Source organism: Hesperophylax consimilis, chromosome 10 (assembly GCF_061612785.1).
Source record: "Hesperophylax consimilis isolate HC1 chromosome 10, BYU_Hcon_1.0, whole genome shotgun sequence".
In the NCBI taxonomy this organism is placed as follows: Eukaryota; Metazoa; Arthropoda; class Insecta; order Trichoptera; family Limnephilidae; genus Hesperophylax; species Hesperophylax consimilis.
The window spans coordinates 25048997-25064812 of NC_142845.1; the positions used below are offsets into that span (position 1 = coordinate 25048997).

Sequence of the window (15816 nt, forward strand, 5' to 3'; positions counted from 1 at the left end):
AATTTTAAAAAAAATTTAATATTGCTTTTAACCTTTTAAATTTATTTTTTTAAATTTTTCGTACATATTTAATTTTATATATTGAATGCTATGCCAGTTGATACTCCGGGATTCATAACGAATTTCGTTATTTATTTTATATTTTTATTTTGTGATTGTACTTCGTATTGTTCACCTTGATATAATTTTATTTAGAATGGTACTCCGTCCACGGACGTGACTAATCGCTGCACTATGCTTACTTTTGTGTTTCTAGCTATTCAGGTACATCTATTGACTATGCGTTTAGACGAGACGCAGTTTTCTAAACGCCGTTGCTAAATTGGGCAAAATTTTATGCGAGGGCCGCTCTAGATTCTTGCTGCCGCACAAAACACGGCTTACAATAACATTTATTGCTTTCATAGCGAGGTAAGTGAAATATTATATTCACCGCTATTATTATTGCATTCATGACTCATCATTTCGCGAGCGAAATGCGTCGTAATTTTATTTTGCTAATTACTTTCACCTTTATTACGTTTTGCAAGGATTTGATCGCGTATATTTTAAACATTTTGTTAATTTCAATTAACTAATTTATATGTTACATTTTTCGCCTTTTGTGTCCAACTCCTTTTGGAGGATTTATTTGGTACATTTGATCGAAATTCTGTACGTTAATTTTGTTACATAATATAACTTCGTAATAATTTTACATAAAATTTAATTGTTACATTTCGTCGGTTGTTGTCAACTCTTCGGAGGATTTATTTGGCACATTTGCTCGAAATTTGCATATTAATTTTTGTCACAAAATACTAACTTCATAATAATTTATTTGAAATTTTAATGTTACATTTTACAATCCCGATAATAATACTTCAGAAGTTACTGTATTAGTTACATGATGTTTAAATAATAATTACCCGCGGTAGAAATTTTTTTTCTCTCATCAAAATTTAGTGTTGAGAATTTTTAGTGTTGAACATTAATATTGTTGACTCCAATGTTGAACTGCATTGTATTGTCACGGGTTTTTGTAGTCCAGCTTATAATGAGGGATCATTGCATTCCGATCGCAACTGAACGGCGAGTCTATAATAATAATATATTTTAACTACGCAGTAGCAAATATTTTTAGTAAATTTCCGATTTTATTTTGTAGTGAATATTAATAAATTATACATTTATTTTGAGTTCCTTCTTGGAAATTGTCTTCGTAATTTATATTATAATAATTAATAATGAAATAATTATTTATAATCATTTTTCATAAAATATTTTTGAAATTTAAATTTTTTTTTACATTTAATTTTTTTTTAAATTCTCGATTTTAAATTTTAAATTTCTCAATTTTCTGTACCGTTTAATTGGTGAGTTTTGTCATCTATCTCACATTGAGGATTTATTAGATCTCAATTCACGCTTTTTGAATGTTTTCGGACTTTGGAATTTTTATTAATTAATAATTTTTAATTTCTTTTCACGTCATTATTTACAACTTCGTTTAAGAGGATCTCATGGTAATATTTTAGGTATCTTTTGTGGTTTTATACCGCGCTTTTGTTTAAATTCTTCGTTTTGGCAATAATTTTGCGAAATTATTTTTTGGCTTTTATATTAATTTTAATATTGCTACCGCCATCTTTGGTATTTCTGCGCTAACTTTTAACTTCGTGATTTTTTTCAACTTCTTGGGTTGGAGTTTTTGATGGATTTTTTCTTCAACTTTACTTCATTGTTCTTATGAACATTTTTAAAATTCTATTTATTGAATTATTTTTTTTGCAACTTTACAATCAACTAGTAGTCAGAGTTTCTTTTACATTCCGAAACGGATCAGTGGGTTAATTTTAACTTTTTATTAATCAAGATCTCGCTTTACAAGAATTCATATTTTAACAATATTCTTTCGCTATAATAGAATGTTTTGTTCTGAATTCTTTCAATTTTTTTTTTTTTATTTAAGGTGAACATTATGACGTCCTGTCTTGTATTGTCGGTGTATGTACTTGTGATTGTTTATTTCGATTATTGAGGATTTGGTTCTCATCTATGGTTGAGTCTGCAAATAATGCGCTCTAATACACCATAACTGGGTTTCGTTATGTGATAACACCCATGTTACAGGCTTTTAGCTTTAACATTACCATGATAGCTTATTCAGCTCATAATAGATACAATACCATGATAGCTTATTCAGCTCATAATAGATATAATACCATGATAGCTTATTCAGCTTACAATAGATACAATACCATGATAGCTTATTCAGCTTACAATAGATACAATACCATGATAGCTTATTCAGCTCATAATAGATACAAAACCATGATAGCTGATCGGCTGATAACAGATTTATTTTATGCATTTATTATGTCATGTATATGTCTACGTATTTCATGTTTTGTGTTTTGTTTCGTCAATTTCAACGGTATTCCTCAGTCTCTGACTGGTTCGCTCCGTGACGGAGGAATATGGGCATGAAAATGAAATTAATTAATAGATTAATTTCTAAATTATTTCTATTTGCTTTTGGCATACTCCTCAATATTTCTTGCAAGAAGATTTATTGATATTTATTTTCAATTTAATATTCATTTCTACTCTACTGCCATCTATTGTCAAGTAGTGCAAAACTTTTTAATTACCATTGCTTTGGTTTGAACTGCCATCTGTCGACAAGATGAGCCGAATTTTAAAAACAAATTCTAATTTCAGTTTGAACATTCATCTTCAACTTGCTGCCATCTATTGACAAGATGTGCGTAACCTTTTTAAATACAAAGGCGTATTTTGGTTTGTTTATTAACTTTTATTATCTACGGGTACACGGTACATATATTTGCATAATTAATTTTCAATTTTTTGTTTATGAAAATTCTTTTACTTATTTACTATCATATTATCAGTCATCATGACATTTAACTATTATAGGTTTTTTGACCTTTTATTTATTTTTATATGATCATTGTCAAAGTACAATTCTGTGATAGCTTTCGTGTTTTTACAACAAAGTTTGTTAAAATCCTTTTTTAAAAAATTTTTACAACATATAATATCATTGTCAAAGTACAATTCTGTGATAACTTTCGTGTTTTACAACAAAGTTTGTTAAAATCTTTTTACTCTGTTGCAAGTTTTGCTCAACTTTTTTAAGCTTGTTTTATAAGCTATTACTATTAAATCTTTTGTGTTTAGAACAATGATTCTTTTATATACACTATTTTTTCGATAAGGGCCTGCCATTTTACTCAATATTTCTTTTTATTTATTTCAACCGTGACCAAGGGTTGGTTAGGATTAGACTTCTTCAACCATCAAGGAAACATCTCCAGAATACGTCAACTGAAGACATCTGGACTACGCTCTCTTTTCTCGTCATCTCCAGAATACGTCAACCAAAGACATCCGGACCGCTCTCTTCTCTCGTCATCTCCATGCTGGGTCAACGGAAGACTTTCGGACCTTACGCCTCCGTCATCGTATCTATGCTGCATTCTGCGGGGTTTCAACCGCTCCAGACCTTACCAAACTTCAGGGAATATTTGGATTCGGAACTCTTCAATGCCGAAGCCGCTACTACCCGCCTAATCCGCACCATACATTTCTGCTGCTGGAGGGTGCATCAAACTTGTCAGGAGGTGTCAGGCGAACCTCAGACTTATAGCCATAAGTCCTTTGGCTGAGGGGGCATTGTAGCAGTCATTTCCTGCCCACTACAGAGCCTTAGCATTATTCAGTGCCCATCTCTGATTTACTACTCCGCAACTATGGCAACTCCATTTACCAACGAAGGACGGGGCTCGCCGTCGAGTCGCGCACCTCGACAATTCAGTATTCAACTGGCTGGCCTTCCGGAACATCGCTTAGCAGGGAGGACACGAACCGCACAATGAGCTGACAAAATTTACGAACGGTGATGACGCCTCAGTTTAATAATTTACCTTTGGTCATCCTTCGTTCTACATATAAATAACAGCAATGCTTACCGCATCGCTTGGCGCCCATTATTACATTCATCAGGTTAGTTTATAATAAATGTCACCATCCATTTGTCACTTTCAATGCAATTTTTAAATTACCAATCGTGCTTTCAACCTTCGGTTGTAGCACACGCCTGAGTTATTTGTCATCAATTAAAAGAGTTCTCATGTTGATTAAATGTTGTAGTAATAAATGTTGTATTATGGAATTCATTTTCTCCGTTCTTTTATTAACTAGACTTACTGCCCTCGTGGCAATAACCCCTCTCACAATGGCGCCCTACGTGGTAAACCTCTTACAACTTATGTCATTGATGCGAATGATAATTATTGCTTATTGATCGTTTTATGAGGCAATAGAAGCAATAGAATAGACAATTAAGACTACCCAGCTGGTACAGTTCCTTCACCACTTAGGATTCTTGCAGCAGAGTCTCCATCTTCTATCTTCGTCGAACGTCACAGCGGTGCTGCCAAGGTCTGTTATCTAGGTGAGGATATTGTGTCAGCGCTCTTTATTAGCAGCACACACATGTCAGCGCTATATCAGCAGCACACACATACCTGAACGGATGACGAACCTCGTGCTGGCACTGTTGGTGGACGCGGTAGTCTCTCTCACTGCAGCAGCTGGTACAGTTCCTTCACCACCTAGCATTCTTGCTGCAGAGTCTCCATCTTCTATCTTCATGTCACCTGTTCTTGTTCTTCATTTTACTTTACTTAACTTCACTTTATTTTGGTAATATTTATATATTTTTTTAATACCTGCATCAACTGTAAAGCGCCCCTGAGGTGATAACTCACAAAAGCAGCGCTATAAAAATTGTCCAATATTTATTTATTTTTATTACCCATTTAACCCTTCAGAATTCGGTCTCATCGCAGAATGAGATTTGTTTTACTAATAAATTAGATTACGAGTTACGGAAAGTAAAATCAAAAGATTATTACTGTATTCGCACTCTTTAGGTACTGTTTCACCACATGTCAACAAAGCAACTGGGGTGAAAATATTGACGCTCGATCGAAGTTCCGTCATGTACATTGTCAATGACAGCACATTGATCATCTCTCGACCCCTTGACAGGAGTCATTTTTGCGTCTTAACATTTTTTGTTGGTAAAACAGTTTTCTACTCACTTCATCTGTTTTGCATTTTTAACTATTATACTTACATCATTCATTAAAATATGGTCCATATTTCAATGTTCCATTTAGAACTCCACTTTGCCCAAACATGCAATCCACTGCCAGTGCAATCTATTCCATTCTCAAAAGTTTAAATATGAGGCAGCGATAAAAAATGTAATTGACTTCTGTTTCCAATTTTTATTTACACAAAACTGTCTTCAGATCAATTTAAGCATTTTGTAGGGTTTGTAATTTTCACATTATTGTTCCCGTTATTTTTATTTAACTTAATATTTTTGATTCATAGAAATTTTTAGTTTCATAGGATTTCATTTTGGAAAACTAAAAGTCATGCACACTGTTCAAATATCTATGGTTATTTTAGGTCTCATAATTTTATATGAAACTACTTTGATGTTGCCAGGTATAAAAATAATATGTGGTTTTTTCTTCTACGAAGTGGTGGGTACTTTGGCTTTGTATATTCTCAAAGTGTTGTCAGCACCACCGGACAGTAGCAGACGACCCGACCAATCACAGCATAGCGCCTTGTCTGTGTGACCAGATAGCTCATAGAGGGCAGCGTTGGGGCTAAAAATAGAAAAAACAAGATAATTAGGCATTTTTATTTGTGGCTTACTGACAAGATGGAGAAGGACTTAGCAGCCAATAGCGATTAATTTAATTTGGGTATTGCTTTACCTTCTGATATCCCACATCTTGAGGAGCATGTCGTGTCCGGCCGAGAGGAAGAGGTGCTCGTGATTAGGTGCCCATTTGGCGGCGGAGACCCAGCCCGAGTGACCACGTGTGGTCACCGTGGGGGAGTCGGCTGAAAAAAACAAATAAAAACATTGATTTTAAACCTACCATGTATGTACTTAGCTTACCATGATGGTATTAAAATGTAACAAAATTAAGATAGATACTATCTTAATTTAATATCAATATTTTAATGTGTTCCATTTTTAAGTGTTTTAAACAAAAGCAATTAGAAAAAAGTTTTGGGATTATTGGCAGGAAAGGACAGTTTTAGAGACAAAATGAGTAAGGTAATATGTAAAACGCGAATATTGTTTTTAACCCTTCACGCCTCTGTCATATTGACTGTCAAAATTCTTAAAGATCTTTTCAGAAAGTCGGACAATTTGTGTGTATGTATTTCGGCTTCTCAATAAAATTCATATAAATGGGACATTTCTGAATGTATCCAAAAACTAAAAATTGTTTTTGAAAGGTGATGAAATACGCTTTCAAATTTTATTATTAGCAATAAAAATATAATTTTTTGAATATAAAAATTTTGAAATCATACAAAAATTTTTATATATGGCTCACCTAATGTTTTTTCATCTAAACACTGAACTAAAATTACTGATAACGAAAAGAAATACATATTTTATTAGACAAATGTATTTTAAAATTAATGTTACCTCTCTTTTTTGTTGTATATAAAAATAATTAGTAAAAAAATTCACAAATTTTCATAAATTTTTCTCAAATTGCGGCCGGATCTTTTGCTTTCATAGAGGTGTACATTTTAATTATTCTGTGGTTAACTTCTATATTTGAACATAAAACTTGGTGTTTTCTCTTTCGAACACCGTTTAGTTCATATATCTATTTACGACGGTAAGAGATACACAATGATTTCTATGAGACCATATGAGCTGTTCCGAAAAGCGAACAAATTGACTCTACCGGTAATATGTAGCAGTTTGTTCCCAAAACTGAACAAATTAGCCTGAGGAGTTAATATACAGTTCTTCTGATTTAGCCACTAAATTTATATACACCGTTAACCAGTTTAGGAAGAAGGGATAGACTGAGCAGAGCAGTTTACTGGTAACATATTACAACAACCACCTTCAACCATTTTTTATCCCTGACCTGTTTCCAATTCCAACACAAATCCATTTAATTTACATTTTGTCCTGCTGAAATAACGGTGTTTCCGAAACTGACACAATAAATAGCTTTTTCAAAGATGTAATTTTTAAAGCTCATAACAAAATAAGTTTGTAGAACTACGGTATACTCACAGTTGAGGCGGTGATCAAACACCCTGACAACGCGGTCTGCCGACGCGGTCACGATGAGCCCGTTGTTATAAGACCAGTCAAGTGAGAAGAAGGGCTTGGAGGCTGCGATGGTGCGCGTTGGCGCCTGCATCTCGGTGTCCCAGAGGCGCGCCGTGTGGTCCCAGGAGCACGAGGCGAGCAGTGCGGGCCCACCGAGCCAGCGAACGCCACTCACCGCCTCTCGATGGCCCGAAAAGGTGGACATTGGTGTCTGCAATAGAATAAAGTTGCCAAAATATTTCAAATTTTGAATATGTATATCACAAATGACACCTGTTGTGTTGCCGTACAGAAAAAGTGTGGCAAATAGGAAAAAGATTAAATAAATTAAATAGAAACGAGGCAAAACAATGTGAGTGGTGAAATAGTAAAAAGTGAAAAAGTGTAAAGAGTAGTTTCTTTCTCATCAGTGGAAAAAAACCATAGGTATTGTTTATAATACAAGTATGATGAAATCTTACCCTTGATTTTCCTTGGTCTGTTTTTGCCTTTTTACTAGAACTCTCATCTTCATCTTGTAGTTCTAAAAACATATAATATATCAGTAAAAATGTACATTTGTCACGAAAATATGAATTAAATGAAGGAAGATAAGAGGAAAATTAAATGCATATTTAAAAGTTCCATAGATCTTTTTTGTTGTTTGTTTTTGGGGTGTTATGCCGTGTTGCGCTAACTCCTTCTTTAGCCGACGTTTCGGACAGCGTTGCAGTGTCCATCATCAGGGCAGATCCGGTAGATCCGAAGATGTGTAAATTTTGGTTGTCGAGTTTGTGCTTATTTATTTGTGGCCTGGGCCCGTCCAAGTGCGAAATGCCAACGGAAGTGGCGACATCTTGTGGCGAATTCTGAAAGCACAGTATTTATGATAGCCTGGGGCCCATCCAAGTGCGAAATGCCAACGGAAGTGGCGCCATCTTGTGGTGAATTCTAGAATTAGAAAACCGATTAACAGCGGTTAGAGTAGATGTACCCAGTATCAAGGTATAAATGCAATGGTTTTATATTGTATTATTATATGGTATTGGAGTATACTTAGACATGTTATTTGCGTTTAGCTTTGGTGTAGCCGTCAATTACCGGATACCAAGAGCTGTTGAGCTTAGCTCCGTCGTCTCTATTGATATTAAATGGATTTTTGTAGATTTCAATTGCTTCCATAATCAGGCGTGATCTATAAGTTTTGGGTCTTCCCAGGACCTCGGGAGCAAATCCAAAGTAATGGCCGGTTTCAATTAAGTGTTCGGCGATTGCCGATTTATCAGGGTGGCCAAGTTTACAAGCACGAAAATGTTCTGCTATCCTTTTGGAAATCGTCCGCTCTGTCTGGCCTATATAAACTTTGTCACAACCAGAGAAGCTGAGTTTGTACACTCCATCTGCTTCCAGAGGAAACTTAGTCTTTGCAGACCTCAGTAGGTCTTGGATTTTGGTGGTGGTTCCGAAGACAGTTTTGATGTTTTCTTTTCTCAACAGCCTGGCAATTCTGTCTGTCACATTGTGAACGAAAGGCAGGAAAGCACAGCCTTTTGAGTCTTGTTCAACTCTGTCTTCGTTTGTTGTAGATTTGGCTCTTAAAATTTGCCTAGTCTGACTTGCCGGGTAACCGTTGCGCTCCAGTGCATCGGTCAGTTTTATAAGTTCTGCTCCAAGTTTTGTTTCTTCACATATTCTGGTCGCTCGGGTCACCAACGTACGGATAAGTCCTCTCTTCTGCGCTGGGTGGTGGTGCGAATCAGCGTGTAAGTATCGATTCGTATGAGTTGGTTTCCTATATACGGTATGTCCTAGGCTACCATTGTGTTTTCGCATCACCTCCACATCTAGAAAAGGCAGGATTTTATCTTGGTTTTCCAGCTCCATTGTGAACTTAATTTTGCTGTGGAGAGAATTAAGATGGTCCAGGAATTCGTTAAGTTTCTCCGTTCCATGAGGCCAAATGGCGAAGACATCGTCGACGTAGCGCCACCATACTTTAGGGACAGCTGAAGCTGTATCAAGTGCCGCTTCCTCAAACTTCTCCATAAAGAAGTTGGCTATTGCTGGCGATAACGGACTGCCCATTGCAACTCCCTCCACTTGCTCAAAAAGTTCACCCTGAAACGCAAAGTATCCCGTTTTGAGGCAGTGTTCAAAAAGTTTGCAGATGTCTTCCTCATATATCTCACTGAGCATTGTCATTGAGTCTTCTAGAGGCACATTTGTGAAAAGAGACACGACGTCAAAGCTGACCAAAATATCTCCTTCCTCAGTCTTAACCTGCTTAAGCTTACTGATCAGATCTGTTGAATCCTTAATAAACGATTCGGTTTTTCCAGTTTGCATCTGCAGTAATCTCGAGAGGTGTTGGGACAGTTTGTATGTAGGTGCACCAATAGCGCTGACAATCGGTCTCATTGGGATTCCCTTTTTGTGTATTTTTGGGAGACCGTACAGGGCAGGAGTTCTAGAGGCCTTTACAAAAAAGCTTAGACCAATCCTCTTTTCTGATGCTAGATGCTTTGACTAGTTCCCTTGTCTTTAAGTCAATCTTGTTAGTAGGATTGTTTTTGATCTTCTTGTAGGTGCCGGAATCGCACAAGAGGTCTTCCATCTTCTTTATGTAGTCTACCGTATTAATCACGACAGTGGCATTTCCTTTGTCGGCTGGCAGAACCAAGATTTCCTCATTGGCGCGCAATTCTTTTAGGGCCGCAAACTCTCCTTTTGTGATGTTTGGGCGGGGTATTTCAGCCCTTTTCAAAATATGGCTAGTCTCTTGTCGTATGTTCTCTGCTTGCGATTCTGACATTTTGTGGACTTTCATCATTGTATGTAGTGCTGTCTCCACACCACATACGATAGATTCCACAGGTATCTTTTTGGGGGCAACTGCATAGTTCATGCCCTTAGCAAGCACTGAAGTTGCATCTGGGCTCAGCACAAGGGTCGAAATGTTGATAACTACTTTATTTTGATCAAGTTGTTTTCGATCTCCTTTTTTGGCTTGGTTGAGCCTCTCAAACTTATTTTTCTGTCTCGCATCTGTTGACTGCTTACACCTTAGTGCTTGTTGGTAAGTTATATTGTCAATTTTATTCCAATCTTCTTCGATTAGGATTGTACTCAGATGCAGGTGTAAATTGAAAAGGTCCCGAGATGTTCCATCCAGTTCGCTGCGCACATTATGGATTCTTTCCCTTAGTAGCGCTGCTTCTGCTCTTTGAAACACCCTCTCGGCTTTCCGGGATGTGATATGTCTTTTAATACGGATGTGTACTGGTACGACCGGTTCCTCCTTGCATCTCTTGAGGAAAGCCAGGCTGCCCAATAAATGGTTCCTACGCTTCCTCAGATTCTCCAAACGGCGTACCATCGTGAGAACTTCCTCCCCATAGAGGTTAGTCAGGTAAGTTTTTAGAGAAGTTTGAGGAAGCGGCACTTGATACAGCTTCAGCTGTCCCTAAAGTATGGTGGCGCTACGTCGACGATGTCTTCGCCATTTGGCCTCATGGAACGGAGAAACTTAACGAATTCCTGGACCATCTTAATTCTCTCCACAGCAAAATTAAGTTCACAATGGAGCTGGAAAACCAAGATAAAATCCTGCCTTTTCTAGATGTGGAGGTGATGCAAAAACACAATGGTAGCCTAGGACATACCGTATATAGGAAACCAACTCATACGAATCGATACTTACACGCTGATTCGCACCACCACCCAGCGCAGAAGAGAGGACTTATCCGTACGTTGGTGACCCGAGCGACCAGAATATGTGAAGAAACAAAACTTGGAGCAGAACTTATAAAACTGACCGATGCACTGGAGCGCAACGGTTACCCGGCAAGTCAGACTAGGCAAATTTTAAGAGCCAAATCTACAACAAACGAAGACAGAGTTGAACAAGACTCAAAAGGCTGTGCTTTCCTGCCTTTCGTTCACAATGTGACAGACAGAATTGCCAGGCTGTTGAGAAAAGAAAACATCAAAACTGTCTTCGGAACCACCACCAAAATCCAAGACCTACTGAGGTCTGCAAAGACTAAGTTTCCTCTGGAAGCAGATGGAGTGTACAAACTCAGCTGCTCTGGTTGTGACAAAGTTTATATAGGCCAGACAGAGCGGACGATTTCCAAAAGGATAGCAGAACATTTTCGTGCTTGTAAACTTGGCCACCCTGATAAATCGGCAATCGCCGAACACTTAATTGAAACCGGCCATTACTTTGGATTTGCTCCCGAGGTCCTGGGAAGACCCAAAACTTATAGATCACGCCTGATTATGGAAGCAATTGAAATCTACAAAAATCCATTTAATATCAATAGAGACGACGGAGCTAAGCTCAACAGCTCTTGGTATCCGGTAATTGACGGCTACACCAAAGCTAAACGCAAATAACATGTCTAAGTATACTCCAATACCATATAATAATACAATATAAAACCATTGCATTTATACCTTGATACTGGGTACATCTACTCTAACCGCTGTTAATCGGTTTTCTAATTCTAGAATTCACCACAAGATGGCGCCACTTCCGTTGGCATTTCGCACTTGGATGGGCCCCAGGCTATCATAAATACTGTGCTTTCAGAATTCGCCACAAGATGTCGCCACTTCCGTTGGCATTTCGCACTTGGACGGGCCCAGGCCACAAATAAATAAGCACAAACTCGACAACCAAAATTTACACATCTTCGGATCTACCGGATCTGCCCTGATGATGGACACTGCAACGCTGTCCGAAACGTCGGCTAAAGAAGGAGTTAGCGCAACACGGCATAACACCCCAAAAACAAACAACAAAAATGCTTTTGGCCGTGAGAATCTAAAAACTTACCTTCCATAGATCTGATGGAAATGCGAGCTGAAAATAGTTATTTTATTTTTCGGAATAACTTTATTGAGTAAAACCTCAAATTGTAATATTTAAATATTGAAGACAATATTAATGATTTCTAAACGAAAATCTGAAACAGAAAAATCAGAAAAGGAAACGGTCACATCTGGGACTCGAACCCAGGACCCTTGTCTTTCTGGGACAGTGCTCTACCGACTGAGCTAATGGGACCCTATTCCCCTCGGTCACTTTTAACTGTATCATACTTCGAATAAGAACCACTAACATTGTCTTCATTTTTTCACCGCACATTTTTATTGGCAACTATCTTTTTATGTATGATCGCAAGATTCAACCCGAACTAAATGCAATCTAGACAGCGTCTTTTTAGATAAACCTATCTTATTTTTTTTTATTTTTAATGTGCGACATCTGTTGACTTTTCTGCAAGTCTAGAATGAATATTTTATTTTTTGGAATAACTTTATTGAGTAAAACCTCAAATTGTAATATTTAAATATTGAAGACAATATTAATGATTTCTAAACGAAAATCTGAAACAGAAAAATCAGAAAAGGAAACGGTCACATCTGGGACTCGAACCCAGGAAAAAAAATGTTTAATGGTGAAAAAATGAAGACCATGTTAGTGGTTCTTATTCGAAGTATGATACAGTTAAAAGTGACCGAGGGGAATAGGGTCCCATTAGCTCAGTCGGTAGAGCACTGTCCCGGAAAGACAAGGGTCCTGGGTTCGAGTCCCAGATGTGACCGTTTCCTTTTCTGATTTTTCTGTTTCAGATTTTCGTTTAGAAATCATTAATATTGTCTTCAATATTTGAAAATAGTTAACCTATAAATTCTATAGAAAAAGCTGAGCCAATTTTATGATGCCAGGGGTCATAGAGATTGCTCCAGAAAATAGATTTTTCTACTTTAAAACGTTATCTATGAAGCTGATGCAATGTGATCCATTGGTAGCTATCCCCATATGCGGATATATCATATGAGATCCATGAAGTTTAACTAGAAGAAATTGTGTCAAAACGTGCTGCGTGTTAGGATAGATTGGGTTGAAATGATTAGAGTTAAGATAATTGTTCATACTTGCGCTCCAGATCTTAATGTTGTTGTCCCAGCTGCCGGTGGCGAAGATGCTGGCGTCGGGCGCAATGGCCACGCACTCCACTGACTTGTCATGGCCGCGGCATGCCACCACGCACTCGACCGAGTTGGACGCTATGTCCCACTCCCAGATCATGGCACACTGATCGTGGGACCCACTGAAATAAAAAATTCAATCACAAAATTCAAAGGAGCAAAACATCTTTGATTGCAGTAGATATTGATATTTTGTTAACCTATTCACTGATTCTCAATATAACAAAGTAATAAGTGTTTATTCCGAAATGTGGGGAGGTTTGTGTAATCCCACACATCCCATAAAAATGGAGAGTTTTTACCTGACAAATACTCCCGTGGTATCGTCGAGGGAGGCCCAAGCCACAGCTTTAACGGGGGAAGTATGACCTGGAATGGCCAACTTGTGGACTCCCTTTGTCGTCCATAAGTGCAGACTGTTGTCGTAGCATCCCGTAACAATCCTACAATATCAAATACAAATATTAATACAAAAAAAAATCATAGGCCGAACCCAAATACAGTACTCTCTCACTAATCCACCCCAAAAACCGGGCAAGTATCCAATTATTGAAAGCAGCAGATTTTAGTGTGTACATATAAAATATATAAAAAAATCAAAATAGATATTTCGTAAAAACAAACACTGCTATCTATCTATCTTTAGTAAAATTTTCACTTTTTTGTTTAGTTAAGGTGTCACGGCATGTCATGTTTACTTTTGCGAGAAGACTTCATTTTGTAAACTTATGTATTTTGTAAAATGGTAATCTCCAGCGTCACAGCGCCCTTGAGGTGTCTTTTCATATCATACAAATATATTATTATTAAGCTAGATGGCGGTATAGTAACTGAATATAAGAGTAAGTTAACCCAACCTATCGGTGTGCAAAACTCGCGGGCGGACTACCGCATTTGAAATAAGAATACCGGCGAATTATAGAGCAAAACTAACAGCGGATTATAGTAGTTGTCGAATAATAGGACGGTAGATTACCGAGGGAATACTGTAATTGTATTTTTGGAAAGGGTAAATCAAACTTTAAAATAAGAGCAGAATTTGCTCTGAATTTAGCGAGAGTTAGGAATATTGTTATAAACCTGTGACAAATATGCTGTATTGATAGAATTTCTTGAAAAATGTGCCATATTTACACAAATTCTAGTCAATATTACATACATCGACAAATGGGAATTCCTATGATTGTTGCGAGCTTGTAACAGAGTATAGATATCATGCAGGCCTTTGTGTGAAATAGTATTATAATAATAATTGTAGTTGAATGTGGTGCGCAATTGGTTATTTATTTAATATTAGTGTTACCAATTTGATTTACAGCTAACTGACGCAACCCAATCATCGTGAGTCAAACAATCCAGGGGTTTGGGGGCAGGTACCCTCTCCAGATACTCTACGTCTATGGTACTCTCAGTGCTGCCACCTTTAGACTTCAAATGTTCCACCAATGGCAACCTCAGCAGCTCACCACAGACGAGAAAGTCAAATTCAATCTTTTTTAAATCGGCATCTGTAGTTTCCTTGAGGACTGCTTTTACTAGGGAATTGAGGCCACTCGTACTGACACTGGCGTCAATGGCGTAAGGTACATCGGGAATGGCGTATCTATAAAATATAAAAGACACATAATAAGTATTTTAAGATTTTGTCTTTCCAGATTCGACTTCCATCGCAAAGCATAGTTAAACAGGCATGGATGGATATTGGCAATTTGGATTAGTATTTTAAATGCTTCGTACTAGTCTATGAGTATGGGGAGGTATGTTTTATCAAACATTCTGATATTGTACTTAACACATTAAATAAAGTAATAATTCAATGAGTTTGGCTGAAATAGGGATGTTCAGGATTTTTACACATTAAAACAAAGTATAATATCAATAACATTACAAAAATACAAGAAAAAATGTAGCACCGCCTTTGAAAAGGATAGCCATTCAAAGAATATGTGTGTATGCTTGAAAGGGCAATATGAATGGCGCGCTAAAGTATATCCACAGGAGCTAGAAACCACACGCATTGTATGAGTAACATATCTTCAGTCTGTTAATTCATCTAAGTATAATATACGTGTTTTGGGAGATCACTGCAAATGATTATCACAAAACATCAATGCATTTAATTTCATAACCTAGCATATTTATAAGATTATTCATCTAACCTACCAAACTACATAATTTAAATGAGGTTCTTGAGTAAGTATAAGAGAACCGGCAGTTTTTAATTAGGATAGGATAAATATCAGTATAAATAATAATTAGAGCTCTGTAATATTAAATACATAAAATCATTTACTCACTGTGGCTGCTTGGTTATAAACCGTATTTGCAGTTGGGTCACTGCGTTTTCGTCTTCCATTTTTAAGGCAAATTAGATATTAGGTTATATTTAATACTGACAATTTTTAAGGGTGGATTATTAACCTTAAAATGAGGCACAAAACTAACAAGATTTAAAAATCCGAACAAACACACGTGCGAATGTCAAATTTATCATTTCAAAACACGACAAAAATACCAAGTGTGGCAACATTATATAACACTTTCGGATCGGTGTCTACTTTCAATGTTGTTCTAAAACATTTGTTATTAATTCTGCAGATGAAAACCCATTATTGTTTTTATTGGAAAAAACTTTCTATATTTCTATCTAATGT

At 36.9% G+C, this 15816-nt stretch overlaps 1 protein-coding gene across 1 annotated transcript; it reads right to left on the minus strand.

The window, feature by feature from the left end:
* Positions 1-4993: 4993 nt before the first annotated feature.
* On the minus strand, positions 4994-15661 carry LOC149420494 (ribosome biogenesis protein WDR12 homolog). The gene is made up of 8 exons (XM_089636177.1): positions 15460-15661; positions 14466-14765; positions 13465-13605; positions 13109-13284; positions 7645-7706; positions 7145-7394; positions 5805-5934; positions 4994-5693 (listed from the first exon to the last, which is right to left on the minus strand). Exons 1-8 carry the CDS (start codon positions 15516-15518, stop codon positions 5555-5557), a joined length of 1257 nt encoding a protein of 418 aa, XP_089492303.1. The 5' UTR covers positions 15519-15661; the 3' UTR covers positions 4994-5554.
* Between the last annotated feature and the right edge of the window lie 155 nt (positions 15662-15816).